Source organism: Sapajus apella, unplaced genomic scaffold (assembly GCF_009761245.1).
Source record: "Sapajus apella isolate SASKATOON/1434 unplaced genomic scaffold, GSC_monkey_1.0 scaffold100, whole genome shotgun sequence".
NCBI lineage: Eukaryota > Metazoa > Chordata > Mammalia > Primates > Cebidae > Sapajus > Sapajus apella.
This window is the reverse complement of record NW_022437040.1, coordinates 4,900,263-4,914,921: the sequence shown is the minus strand read 5'-3', so window position 1 is coordinate 4,914,921 and position 14,659 is coordinate 4,900,263. Positions and strand designations below refer to the sequence as shown.

The window sequence follows — 14,659 nt, the reverse complement described above, 5'->3', positions numbered from 1 at the left end:
TGAGCTCAGCAGAGTGCTACCCACTAGATGTGACAAAGAGCCATTCCAGCCAGGGTTTTTACAGGAGAAAAATTTTACATTTTTCATGCTGGAAAGGATTCACCTAGTCCACTGTCATCTCCAGTCAGCTCGGACCCATCCTGTCCTAAATGCCTTCCAGGTAGACACAGCCACCAGGTACACACCGCCTGCCCATCTCCGTGTGTCTCAGGCTGCCTGGCACTAGGAAGGTGAAGCTTTATTCTCAGAGTAAGTGCCTCTTCCGCTTCCTAAAGCCTAATGCCTGCACATCAGGCTTTCCATGAGGGCTCAGCTGCAAGCTCCACCCCTGGGGACCGCCCTTGAGGGCTGTGGTCCATTTCACTGCTTCCTTTCCAAAGGGCACATATTTGCTTCTGTGCTTAGTTAGTTAGAAGCCTAATGAATTGGGATGGTTCCCTAAGAAACTAGGCTGGGTATGGTGGCTCACATCTGTAATCCCAGGACTTTGGGAGGCTGAGGCTGACAGATCATGAGATCAGGATTTCAAGACCAGACTGGCCAAGATGGTGAAACCCTGTCTCTAATAAAAATACAAAAATTAGCTGGGTGTGGTGGCAGGCATCTGTAATCCCGGCTACTCGGGAGGCTGAGGCAGGAGAATCGCTTGAACCCAGGAGGCAGAGGTTGTAGTGAGCCGAAATTGTGCACTGCACTCCAGCCTGGACAACAGAGTATTTTTCAGTTTCTGGTGAGTATTTCTCAATTTCCCGAAGATTAAAAAACTAATATAAAACAGCTTCTTAATCTATGATTTTGTAGATAGACCAAAAAATTATATTCTAAGAGGCTGCTTAAGAAGACTGACTTCCCAAACTTCCACTAAGCCTTTAGTTCTGTGCCTTCCAAAGTGCTAGCATTACAGACATGAGCCACCGTGCCTGGCGTATACTCCACCTCAAAACAAATCAAATCAAAACAAAGAAGTTAGTTTCAAATCACAGAGAAATGAAACCAAACTGACATGAATTTTGGTTTTACAACCTGGGAAAACTGTTGCCTTGCTTGATGTATTCTCCAGGGTTTACCTGGCCCTGGAAGTTAGGCATGCCAAGTGGCAAAGAAGAAAAAAGAAATCACGTGGGAACTGACAAGAACAATGGAAAACCCCCAAACCCTTAAAGGCTCTTACGTGGCTCTGGAAAGATCGAACTTGTGGCAGCTTTGGATGTGGTACATTAAGTCCCCTCCATTGAGGTACTCCATCACAAAAAAGAGGTTTTCCTGTGGGAAAACAAAACAATTCCAACATTCATTCATTCATCAACTCACTCTGAGACAGAGTCTCACTCTGTCTCCCCAGCTGGAGTTCTGTGGCTCGATCTTGGCTCACTGCAACCTCTGCCTCCCAGCTTCAAGCGATTCTGCCCCCTCAGCCTCCCTAGTAGCTGGGACAACAGGAGTTCACCACCTTGCCCAGCTAATTTTTGTATTTTTAGCAGAGACAGGGTTTCTCCATGTTGGCCAGGCTGGTCTCCAACTCCTGACCTCAGGTGAATGGTCCACCTCGGCCTCCCAAAGTGTTGGGATTATAGGCTTGAGCCACTGTACCCAGCCACAATTCCAACTTTTAGCTCCTTAGAGAAAATACAAGGAGGACTCCTTTTTAAATGGATTAGATCATTTCAGGGGAACCCATTCTGTCATGAAATCACTTAGAAGACCATCAAAAGCACTTAGTCAATCTATAGTTTTGAGCCACAGGTAGCCTGGGGAGTCTAGGTGGGATGCTGTGTGTTACAACCGGCAGAAGAGCTGGGCGCAAGGGAGAGTCCAGTGGGAGTCCATCCTGCCCGCCAGACGGTGATGCCAGGCGCTTAGCACGTGCTGATCACATGCTATGGAAACTGACAGTGTGCATGGTGATAAGGAGAATATGTCTTGGTCTCTGACTCCCAGAGCGGAGCTTGAAAACACCCATCCATTCAACACTCAGTAATTAACTGCTGAGCATGTTCTCTGGACATGGCATGGTGGGGATGGGCACGTCAGTCATTCCTGCCTGGAGCTTGCAATCAAGTTTAGCCTTATTTTTCTCCAGTCCTGTCTTAAGTCATGGCAGAAGCGAGCCACAGTTTATGACAGAGTTCTTCTGGCAGAAGACACGATGCATGTTGGTGGAGCTGAAGCCCATGAGTGACCACAGTCAGAAGCAGGGCTGGGTGGTCTTCAGGCTGTGGTGGGCATGTCAGAGGCAGCCAGGATTGTAACCAGCCTCAGCTCCTCAATAAGGTGAGACAATTTTTTTTTTCAAATAAACATATTCATAACACTTTAGAGCAACCGATTTTTAAAGGGTTGTTATGCATCACAGAATAAGTAATCCATAAAGAACTCTGGTGTGTTTGGGCATGAATTTGCACCTGGAAGGTTTCTTAATAGAATTAACCTTTAAATTTTGATGTGAACCTAACTGAGGCCATGGGGCATAGGAGGCAATGGTAGCAACATGGTTCTGGTCTGACAGTGACACTCCTTTCCTGGCTGTGACAGAATGGGGAAACCAAGTATTGTGGTGATTATCTCTGATTTACTAATTCCATATATCTTTTCTTTTCTTTTCTTTTTTTTTTTTCAGACAAAGTCTCACTCTGCCACCAGGCTGGAGTGCAGTGTTGCAATCTCGGCTCACTGCAACCTCCACCTCCTGGGTTCAAGCAATTCCCCTGCCTCAGCCTCCTGAGTAGCTAGAGCTACAGGCATGCACCACCACACCTGGCTATTTTTTTTTTTTTTGTATTTTAGTAGAGATGGGGTTTCACCATGTTGGTCAGGATGGTCTCGATCTCTGGATCTCGTCATCTACCTGCTTTGGCCTCCCAAAGTGCTGGGGTTAAGGGCGTGAGCCACCGTGCCCAAACTAATCTCATACATCTTTAACTGGAGCCTACCTTTTTCTCTCCAAGGCCCAGATTCTCAGCTGACATAAATCACGACTTAACACTGAGATTTCAAACCCCATTTGAGTTATCATTGGCCTCACCTGCACACACGCTGCGTTCTCATGCTACCCTCTTGCTGTTGTCAGCAGCATATGAAGAGCTCCTGTCCTAACCTCACATTTTTGCTCAAAACTATAATGACCCCATCCAAGCCACTAGAATCTTCTCTTAAGTACTCCGGAGTGGGAAGGATGTGAAAGTGGAACAGCAGAACCATTTCTAACAGTGTTTGAGTAACGGTTTCTTCTGAGTGTTTGGATGGTTACAAATTCCTAGACAGGCTGACATTTCAGAATTTAACACCGTCGACTTGGACTTGGACAAAGTGGTGGCAGGGGACTGGAGGCAAAGGTTCAGCCCCACTCCCATGAATTCCACACACCTTCCCACCTGTTCTCAGGTCCAAATCAGAGGCCACACTAGTGGTGAGCACGGGGGGCTTGAATCGCCATTCAAGTCTAAGAGCTCACAGGGCACAGGCAGTGTTTACTACCATGGGGGTGACAGGCAGACTACATTGCTAGTGATTATTAATTAAACATCAATGGAGATTGATAGCAGGTTGGATGCCCCACATTTAATCCTCCCAAGAGAGCTGCAGGCTCCACAATAAATCTATCAAAAATCTGTTCTGGTTCTCATCTTTATATTACGCCAGCAGCATGGGAAAATCACACCGACTGCTTTTTGCCCTTTGTGATGGCATTTTGCATCAGTTTAACCCTCTGGTTTGGATGAATGCCTAGTCACATGTGAGCTTCTTGAAGGCGAGCAGGGGCAGGCCACAGCTGGAAGTCCAGCTTGGGTGATCCGGCCTGGAGGACCTGCTAACTCTTTAGAGGAGGCTCCTGTTTGGAAAGCCTGGGAGTCAACTCATTGATGGCATCTTGGGCCCACTCTGGGTCACAGAGATGGCTCTGTGATAAAATGAGCACAAATGTATACACATACAAACCATACAGTCCTAAGGTTTGAATTTTGAGGATCATGTTTTGAGGGATGGATAATCCTTTTAAAAGCTGAATCCAAAATCCCATCATAAAAGGTAAATACAAATACAATGGGCTTGAACTTTCATAAACAGCTGGAGAAGGACAGCTCAGAGTTGAAAGCGACCCCCAGCTGACTTGAACCTCTGCAGAACCACAAGCAAAAAGAAGCGTCTGCCTGCTGGAAACACTGCAGACTGGCTTAGGTAGAACCAAAACAAGAAGAATGAGACTCAGAGTAATCACAAAGAATGTGGGCTTCATCCTTACTCAGCCCTGGGTTCGAATCTCCTCTATTTCTAACTCTGGAGACATGACTTAACCTCTCCTGAGGCTCATCTTATTCGTGAAATGGAGTAATAATACTCTTACCTCCTAGGGTTTCTGTGGGTATTCAACAAGATAGTGTGTGTGTGGAATCTCTGCTTTGGCCCTCAGCAGGCCATTAATAACCGAAGGCAGCTGTCCTTCTAGGAAACAATTTAAAAGCCAGGAAAGACAAAACCAAAACCAAACCAAAAACCAGCAAATACTTCCCAGAAGAAGCAAATGAACGGTTCTCGGGCCAATGGCTCTTGAAAGAAACAAGAAAACAGAATTAGATTCTCTCCTGGGCTGCCCTTTAGATTCTGACCACCTGCTGAGACAGAATACAAAGCAGACTGGAGAAAGAGAAGGGGTTGGGGGAGACAGAGAGAGAGAGAGAGAGAACAAGAGAAGTGGTGGAGAGAGAGGGAGGGAGAGAGTGTAGCCTGTGTTGGGTTAATTTTAAATGGCACATACTAGTCTAGACCTCACGTGTTTATGGCGGGTAATACATTAACCTACATTAACCAATGCAAATGATTCTTTCTGGTGGGTGAGAATTGAAGCTGTGATGGATATGGGGATGGGACATGCCAAACGCATCCCAGTCTTGGAGACTGTCAACAATTCCTGGCACAGCATCTGTCAAATGGAAATTCTAGTCTGTGAGAAATGAGACTGTCACTAATCAGGTAAATCCCACCATCCCAGGTTTCCTCCTCTGAAAAACCCTGTACCTGAGATCCTCGGCTACATTCCCCTTTACTACCCTAAATACGCCCAAGCTACATCGTACTCTGCATGTTTTTTTTCCTCCTTTTTCTGGAGGAGTGGGAAATAAAATTAATAAACTGTGACTATTAAACACATTACATCAATACCCACGTGGTGCTTCCCAGGTAAAAAAAGTAAACATTGGTGAGAGAGAGGATGCTATATTGCAAAATTCTAAGGGCGACTGTTGTCCAGAAATAATGCATATTTGAAGAATCACTGGAGAGCAGAGATGAGCCTCTCTTTGAATCTTCCTCTAGGGAGGTAGTAAATACGGCCAGGCTCATGACAGTCAACCATGAGCACCCCCCAGAAGGTGACAGAACAAAGGTCACAGGGCTTCCTCACTGGTCCTGCTTGCAGAGACAGGCTATGGGTGGGAGGCAAATCCCTGTGTCTCCACAGGTGTTTAAGGTCCCAAGGGTTTTGGAAGGCTTAAACATTTGAACTGATTTCATTGTAGGGTAAAGGCTGAAAGCAGAATGGGTGAGAACGGAATTGACTCAGCATTGTTTTGAGTAGACATCAGGGTGGCAGAAGAACTGCTTTTTTATTGGTCTTTGTATTTTGTTTTTCTTTTTTTTTTTTTTGAGATGGAGTCTCGCTTTGTCACCCAGGCTGGAATGCAGTGGTGCGATCTCAGCTCACTGCAGCCTCCATCTCCTGGGTTCAAGTGATTCTTATGCCTTAGCCTCCAGAGTAGCTGGGATTTCAGGCACCTGCCACCACACCAGCTAATTTTTGTATTTTTAATAGAGACAGAGTTTCACAATGTTGGCCAGGCTGATCTGGAACTACTGACCTCAAGTGATCCACCTGCCTTAGCCTCCCAAAGTGCTGGGATTACAGGCGTGAGCTCCCACACCCAGCCTGTATTTTATTTCTGAAACCTGCATCTCATTCTCTTAGAAAGCAAGCAAGTCCACCGGGGAAGGGAATTATCTCTGATTCCGGAAAAAAACAAAACAAGGAGAAGAACTTGATGATCTCTGGGGTTCTCGCCTCAGCCCAAACATTGCATGAATTTTTTCACTTTATTTAGGTGGCAAAAACATAGCATTTTGTCAAGTGGTTCCTTAGAAAAGTACTTTTTTTATATATTTTTTAAGGTGGAGTTTCGCTCTGTTGCCCAGGCTGGAGTGCAGTGGCATGATCTCAGCTCACTGCAACCTCTGCCTCCTGGGTTCAAGCAATTCTTGTGCCTCAATCTCCTGAGTAGGTGGGATTACAGGCATGCACCACCAAGCTCAGCTAATTTTTGTATTTTTAGTAGAGACAGGGTTTTTCCATGTTGGCCAGACTGGTCTTGAACTCCTGACCTCAGGTGATCCACCCACCTTGGCCTCCCAAAGTGCTGTGATTACAGGCATGAGCCACCGCGTCTGGTAAGAAAAGTGAATTTTATAACAGGAAGGCTGCCTTACACCACCAGGCCCTGCAGGAGGAAACAGGCTAAGGTCCTTGGAACTTCTGTCTGTGTCAAGTCAGCCAACTGACTGGTAAAGTGAGCATTCCCAGAAGGGTTCCTCCCAGCACAGTTCGCAGGGTCAGGAGGGCTCCGAGTCCTCCATGGGTTTGATGAATGAGACAAAGACACCGAGCATGTCTATCTGTCAATGAAGTCAGTTTCAGCTGGGGTTGGACAGTTACATCAGTCAGGGCCACTGGAAGAAGCGATTCATTGAATAGCTCTGAAGTGCCCCAGGTAACAAGAGAGGATTTGAGGGGCCATTCAATAGTATGTATTTATTTATCCACTTTCCAGATTACAAATATACCCATGGTGTGATGAGGCTCTGGATGGCAGGCCATGAAAATTAGAGAGTCACTGTTACGTACAGCTTTGCTGTGATTTCCAAACAACAGAAGGCAATAAACAATGTTGACATTCTGTAGATAGGTGGGTAATCAAAGCTTTATGACTCTTTTATGTTTGTGTTATTGATGCTTTAAAAAAATGGAATGTAAGTTGGGTGCAGAGGTGCATGCCTGTAATCTCAGCTACTCATGAAGCTGTGGCAGGACGATTACTTGAGCCTAGGAGTTCAAAGCCAGTCTGGGTAACAGAGTGAGACCCTGCCTTTAAAAAAAAAACAAAAACAAGATCAAAGTGATAGATTTAACAAAATCAGTTGTATAATTTTCATAGGACTGCATTTGCATACATGAATATCATTTGGAGGAGTTAAAGGTCCTAGAGCTGTCAAAATATATCACCATTTAAAACATAAGATAATTCTTTAGAGGGAGGCACAGGACATATTGTGAATATTCTAGAATTAGTAAAAGGTGAATTATAAAAGTGGCCTCAAAAGTTATTTAATACAACCTAGCTTCTACACTGCTTTCTTCTTACACTGATTACATTTTTCAAATAAGAGAATGGAAAGTGTTTGGTCATGATGACTATTCAACACAGCTAGTCAAATATTGAGTAAATAAGGAAATGACTGCCAAATGTGCATGTATTATAGGATGAATGACAGGTTTATAGCATTAAAGAAATTAACTAATGATTTTTATCAAAATAATAACAGCTAATTTTGTAAATGCACTGAGAACTTGGCAAATATCATGCAAATAAGGTCAGGAATACAGACTCTCTCTCCAGAAAAATAAGATGGGAAAGAAGGAAAAGAATAATTATAGTCATTTTTTCGAGAGATCTTTTTTCTCCAAAGGCTAGTAAACCAACGTAATAACTTTTACATAAGAGAATATTTGCAATCACTGCAAAATAAGTAAAATTAAGATCAAAGTATTTATAACAACACATCTAAGTTTCCCATCACAACTTTTAAAGTATCATATGCTAAGCACAGACTGGCAAATTGGATAAAAAGCCAAAACCCATCTCACATGCAAGGATACACAAAGGCTCAAAATAAAGGGATGGAGGAAGATTTACCAAGCAAACGGAGAGCAAAAAAAAAGCAGGAGTTGCAATTCTCGTCTCTGATAAATTAGACTTTAAAGCAACAAAGATCAAAAGAGACAAAGAAGGACATTACATAATGGTAAAAGGATCAATGCAACAAGAAGAGCTAACGATCCTAAATATATACGCACCCAATACAGGAGCACCCAGATACATAAAGCAAGTTCTTAATGACTTACAAAGAGACTTAGACTCCCACACAATTATAGTGGGAGACTTCAACACCCCATTGTCAATATTAGACAGATCAACCAGACAGAAAATTAACAAGGATATCCAGGACTTGAACTCAGACCTGGACCAAGCAAACCTAATAGACATTTACAGAACTCTCCACCCCAAATCCACAGAATATACATTCTTCTCAGTACCACATCATACCTACTCTAAAATTGACCACATAATTGGGAGTAAATCACTCTTCAGCAAATGCAAAAGAATGGAAATCATAACAGTCTTTCAGACCGCAGTGCAATCAAGTTAGAACTCAGAATTCAAAAACTAACCCAGAACCGTACAGCTTCATGGAAGCTGAACAACTTGCTCGTGAATGTTGACTGGATAAACAAATGAAGACAGAAATAAAGATGTTCTTCAAAACTAATGAGAATGAAGACACAACATACCAGAATCTCTGGGACACATTTAAAGCAGTCTCTAGAGGAAAATATATAGCAATAAGTGCCCACATGAGAAGCGAGGAGAGATCAAAAATTGACACCCTATCGTCAAAATTGAAAGAGCTAGAGGAGCAAGAACAAAGAAAACTCAAAGTCTAGCAGAAGACAAGAAATAGCTAAGATCAGAGCAGAACTGAAGGAGATAGAGACACAAAAAACCCTTCAAAAAAATCAATAAATCCAGGAGCTGGTTTTTTGAAAAGATCAACAAAATAGACCACTAGCCAGATTAATAAAAAGAAAAGAGAGAATAACCAAATTGATGCAATAAAAAACGATAAAGGGGTTATTGCCACAGTTTCCACAGAAATTCAAACCATCATTAGAGATTATTACAAACAACCCTATGCACATAAACTAGTAAACCTGGAAGAAATGGATAAATTCCTGGACACTTGCCTCCTCCCAAGCCTAAACCAGGAAGAAGCCGAAACCCTGAACAGACCCATAACAAGGTCTGAAGTTGAGGCAGCAATTAAGAGCTTACCAGCCAAAAAAAGCCCAGGTCCAGACGGGTTAACAGCCGAATTCTACCAGACATACAAAGAGGAGCTGGTACCATTCCTTCTGAAACTATTCCAAACAATACAAAAAGAGGGAATTCTTCCCAAATCATTTTATGAGACCAACATCATCCTGATTCCAAAACCTGGCAGAGACTCAACAAGAAAAGAAAACTTTAGGCCAATATTCATGATGAACATAGATGCAAAAATCTTCAATAAAATACTGGCAAACCGATTGCAACAGCACATCAAAAAGCTTATCCACCATGATCAAGTAGGCTTCATCCCGGGGATGCAAGGCTGGTTCAACATACGCAAGTCTATAAACATAATCCACCACATAAACAGAACCAAAGACAAAAACCACATGATTATCTCAATTGATGCAGAGAAGGCCTTTGACAAAATTCAACAGCCCTTTTTGCTAAAAACCCTCAATAAGCTAGGTATTGACGGAATGTATCTCAAAATAATAAAAGCTATTTATGACAAACCAACAGCCAATATTATACTGAATGGGCAAAAACTGGAAGCATTCCTCTTGAAATCTGGCACTAGACAAGGATGCCCTCTCTCACCACTCCTATTCAATATAGCAGTAGAAGTTCTAGCCAGAGCAGTCAGGCAAGAAAAAGAAATAAAGGGTATTCAAATAGGAAAGGAGGAAGTCAAATTGTCTCTATTTGCAGACGACATGATTGTATATCTAGAAGACCCCATCGTCTCAGCCCAAAATCTCCTGAAACAGATAAGCAACTTCAGCGAAGTCTCAGGATACAAAATCAATGCGCAAAAATCACATACATTCCTATACACCAATAACAGACTTAAAGAGAGCCAAATCAAGAACAAACTGCCATTCACAATTGCCACAAAGAGAATAAAATACCTAGGAATACAACTAACAAGGAACGTAAAGGAACTCTTCAAGGAGAACTACAAGCCACTGCTCAACGAAATAAGAGAGGACACAAACAGATGGAGAAACATTCCATGTTCATGGTCAGGGAGAATCAATATCGTGAAAATGGCCATACTGCCCAAAGTAATTTGCAGATTCAATGCTAACCCCATCAAGCTACCATTGACCTTCTTCACAGTACTGGAAAAAACCACCTTAAACTTCATATGGAACCAAAAGAGAGCCCGCATAGCCAAGTCAATTCTAAGCAAAAAGAACAAAGCTGGAGGCATCACACTAGCAGACTTCAAACTATACTAGAAGGCTACAGTAATCAAAACAGCATGGTACTGGTACCAAAACAGAGATATCCAATGGAACAGAACAGAGGTCTCGGAGGCAACACAACATATCTACAACCATCTGATCTTTGACAAACCAGACAAAAACAAGCAATGGGGAAAGGATTCCCTGTTCAATAAATGGTGTTGGGAAAGCTGGCTAGCCATGTGCAGAAAGCAGAAACTGGACCCCTTCCTGACACCTTACACTAAAATTAACTCCAGATGGATTAAAGACTTAAACATAAGACCTAACACCATAAAAACCCTATAAGAAAATCTAGGCAAAACCATTCAGGACATAGGTGTAGGCAAGGACTTCACGACCAAAACACCAAAAGCATTGACAACAAAAGCCAAAATAGACAAATGGGACCTAATCAAACTTCACAGCTTCTGCACAGCAAAAGAAACAATCATTAGAGTGAATTGGCAACCAACAAAATGGGAAAAAATTTTTGCAGTTTACCTATGTGACAAAGGGCTGATATCCAGAACTTACAAAGAACTAAAACAGATTTACAAGAAAAAAACAAACAAGCCCATTCAAAAGTGGGCAAAGGATATGAACAGATACTTTACAAAAGACATACATGAGGCCAACAAACATATGAAAAAATGCTCATCATCACTGGTCATCAGAGAAATGCAAATCATAACTACATTGAGATACCATCTCATGCCAGTTAGAATGGCGATCATTAAAAAATCTGGGGACAACAGATGCTGGAGAGGATGTGGAGAAATAGGAACACTTTTGCACTGTTGGTGGGAGTGTAAATTAGTTCAACCATTGTGGAAGACAGTGTGGCGATTCCTCAAGGACCTGGAAATAGAAATTCCATTTGACCCAGCAATCCCATTACTGGGTATATATCCAAAGGATTATAAATCGTTCTACTATAAGGACACGTGCACACGAATGTTCATTGCAGCACTGTTTACAATAGCAAAGACCTGGAACCAACCCAAATGCCCATCGATGATAGACTGGATAGGGAAAATGTGGCACATATACACCATGGAATATTATGCAGCCATCAAAAACGATGAGTTTGTGTCCTTTGTAGGGACATGGATGAACCTTGAAACCATCATTCTCAGCAAACTGACAGAAGAGCAGAAGATCAAACACCACATGTTCTCGCTCATAGGCGGGTGTTGAACAATGAGAACACATGGACACAGGGAGGGTCAGTTGGGGGGAAATAGGGGAGGGACGGTGGGGGTGGGGAGTTAGGGAGAGATAGCAAGGGGAGAGATGCCAGATGTAGGTGATGGGGAGAAAGGCAGCAAATCACACTGCCACGTGTGTACCTATGCAACAATCTTGCATGTTCTTCACATGTACCCCAAAACCTAAAATGCAATAAAATAAATGGGAAAAACAAAGAAACACACACACAAAAACAAATGCTGTAACAGCAAAGACTGTAGTATAACAATATGGAGACCGGAGGTAGAAGTCAACTCTACTTTGAAACATCTCCTATGACAGCCAATAGAAAGAGTTGGGAATTCTCCTCTGAAGAAGAAAGGGGAGCCGTAGTTCATATTCAAAATCAAATGAAAGAATCCATACAGAGAATTTAGCCCTGTGCCTGGCAAATAGCAAGAACTCCTTATGTATTAACTTTATCACATATATTGTTATTATTTTATCACACAGGGAAGAAAAGCATTAAGTTGCATTATAATCAGAACAAGGACAGCCCCAACCTTTGCAAGATTTGGAGTATGTAAAGGGGGGCCCCACATCATGGGTTCCCAGGTTTAAATGTTGTTAATCAAGCTCCCCAACAATTCAATTAAATATGCTCTACCTTCCTATATGTTCTCTCTGTCTCTTGGGAAATATAACTTCATAATGACCAAGAAGGCCAGTGACAAATTCAGGATCCCTCAAAATTCTGCATCAGTTAATTGGCCGCATGGCCACAGGGGAAAGTCCTCTCCTGCCCCTTCTAAGGACAGAAACTAGAGAGACGTCTATGCAGTATTGAGGCTGTTTAGGTATGGAATTGAGATCCTGGGGAGTAGTTTAGGAATGGAGATGACTTCTTGGCTTCACAGGAAGAAGTGTGGTTTGAGAAAGACCAAAGGGAAGATTCTAAGTGGGGGGCTGGGCGGAACCCCTCTTGCTTCGGTCTAAGGTTTAGGACATGGAATGTGTAATTCTCCAGTTAAGTAAGTTGTGAGTCAGATTTGTGTTTAGGCATCATGAAGTCTCAACTTTACCAATAATTTTGGATTGACAACAGAAAAGAGCACTCTACTGTGACCAGCTAAGCTTACCCTCTCTGGAGCTCCATTTCATTTCCTGCAAAATGAGGGGATCTGACCTGATAACCTCTCCCACCCCTCCCTACTCTAAAATTCTTGATCTATGGAGTCTGTCATTGTAAGAAAAACAAAAGAACATAACAAATCATTAGTTGTTAGTTGTTCTGAGCAACCAAGATGCATCTCAACAGGTGAATGGATAAATGATGGTACATCCATATAATGGAATATTACTCAGCAATGAAAAATGAGCTCTCAAGCCACAGAAAGAAAAGAACAACCCTGAAATGTATATTCCTAAGTGAAAGAAGCCTATCTGAAAAGGCTGCAACTTGGATAGCCTCCCTCTTGTCTGGTTTCTTCATTTCTGGCTCGAGCATTTCCCATGATCCTCATCCCTTACACTCTGCAGTCATCACGAGCTTCCATCTTCTGAAAACTCTTTCTGGAAGGTTTCTGTATCCGCACTGAATCTGCCCACCCACCACTCACTCCTTCCCATTTTATTGTCTATTCCTCCTGAATGACACACTCCACACGCTTTTTTGATTGTCAACTCTTCACCACATTAAATGTATGATCCTGTCTCCTCCTTGAAATTCTTTCTTATCTTCCAATACTCCTAACTCCTCTGTTCCTCCTCTCACCACCCCATGGGATCCTCCCTATCACTTCCCCCCTCCTCTTCCTCCTACTTCATAAAAGCGGGCTTTTCTGTGGGTTGGCACTTGAATCTCTGCAATAGGTTTATTCCAACTCTCATATATTCCCACAGTTTCCACAAAGAGTCCCATGTGTGTCACCTCAGGATGGGAACTGTAATCACATCAAATACAACATAATGTTGGGTCTAATAAGGAACCTCAAGTCTGCCCCATTTTAGGCAGAAATCATCACTAGGAACAACACATATTAAACTGTTCTGTGCTATTTATCAGATAATTTCTCTAAGACTGGTAGAGGAGAAGAGGACCCTGAAGTGACAGAAGTTTTAAGGGGGACAGACAAGGAGATGGGGAAGAATAATTTTTCAATCAAGGATCAAGGCAGAGGCCAGGCACAGTGGCTCACGCCTGTAATCCCAGCACTTTGGGAGGTGGAGGTGGGTGGATCACCTGAGGTCAGGAGTTCAAGACCAACCTGGCCAATATGGTGAAATCCCATCTCTACTAAGAATACAAAAATTAGCTGGGCATGGTGGCACACGCCTGTAATCCCAGCTACTCGGGAGGCTGAGGCAGGAGAGGCGCTTGGACCCAGGAGGCAGAGGTTGCAGTGAGCTGCCTGGGCAACAGAGCAAGACTCTGTCTTGAAAAAAGAAAAAAATAAAGGATCAAGGCATGGACCAGATAGCTACAGTGGGTACAAGATCATGTGAACTCTGGGTTAAAGGGGAAAATAATAAAACAGAAGGTCAGAGATGGCTGGGAAGACAGACAACCTCTCCTCTGCACTTCTATTCAGGACCAGCCTTCCTGGCATTGAGTCAGCCAGTGTCATCTACGGTCAGACCATTTGTCTTTCTCTTTCTCTCCCACCCCTGCCAAGCCCCAGCCGCTGAACATTATCTAGCATTCTATGGGCAAATGAAACAAGAGAAGAGTGAAACATGCATATTGGTATCAAGGAATGTATTATTTAAGTAGAGAGGGTGTTATTTAAACAGAACAAGTGCATATGAAAGAAGTCACAGAAAACACCCAGCAGTACAGGCACAAAATCATCTTTCTGGGTCAAGTAAGCTGAGAAGCCTGTGGGTCTGAAAGACAAGTAGGATTTATCGTACTTGAGAGTGATTTATAGAGCAGGTAGTTTTTGAGCAAGATTTCGAAGGAGGAAGAGTAGGCCAGATGTGTGGGTCACGCCTGTAATTCCAGCATTTTGGGAGGCTGAGGAGCCAGAACACTTGAGGTCAGGAATTTGAGACCAGCCTGGCTAACATGGTGAAACTCCATCTCTA

General features: G+C 42.9%; 1 protein-coding gene across 7 annotated transcripts in view; it reads right to left on the bottom strand.

Moving 5' to 3' along the window:
- The window catches only part of PRKCQ (protein kinase C theta), a 146,345-nt gene that overhangs the window by 32,434 nt on the left and 99,252 nt on the right, over positions 1 to 14,659 (bottom strand). For all 7 annotated transcript variants that reach the window (XM_032258165.1, XM_032258161.1, XM_032258167.1 and 4 more), the window contains exon 13: positions 1,172 to 1,263. In XM_032258165.1, the coding sequence (XP_032114056.1) occupies positions 1,172 to 1,263 (92 nt within the window). The remainder of the gene's footprint in view (positions 1 to 1,171; positions 1,264 to 14,659) is intronic.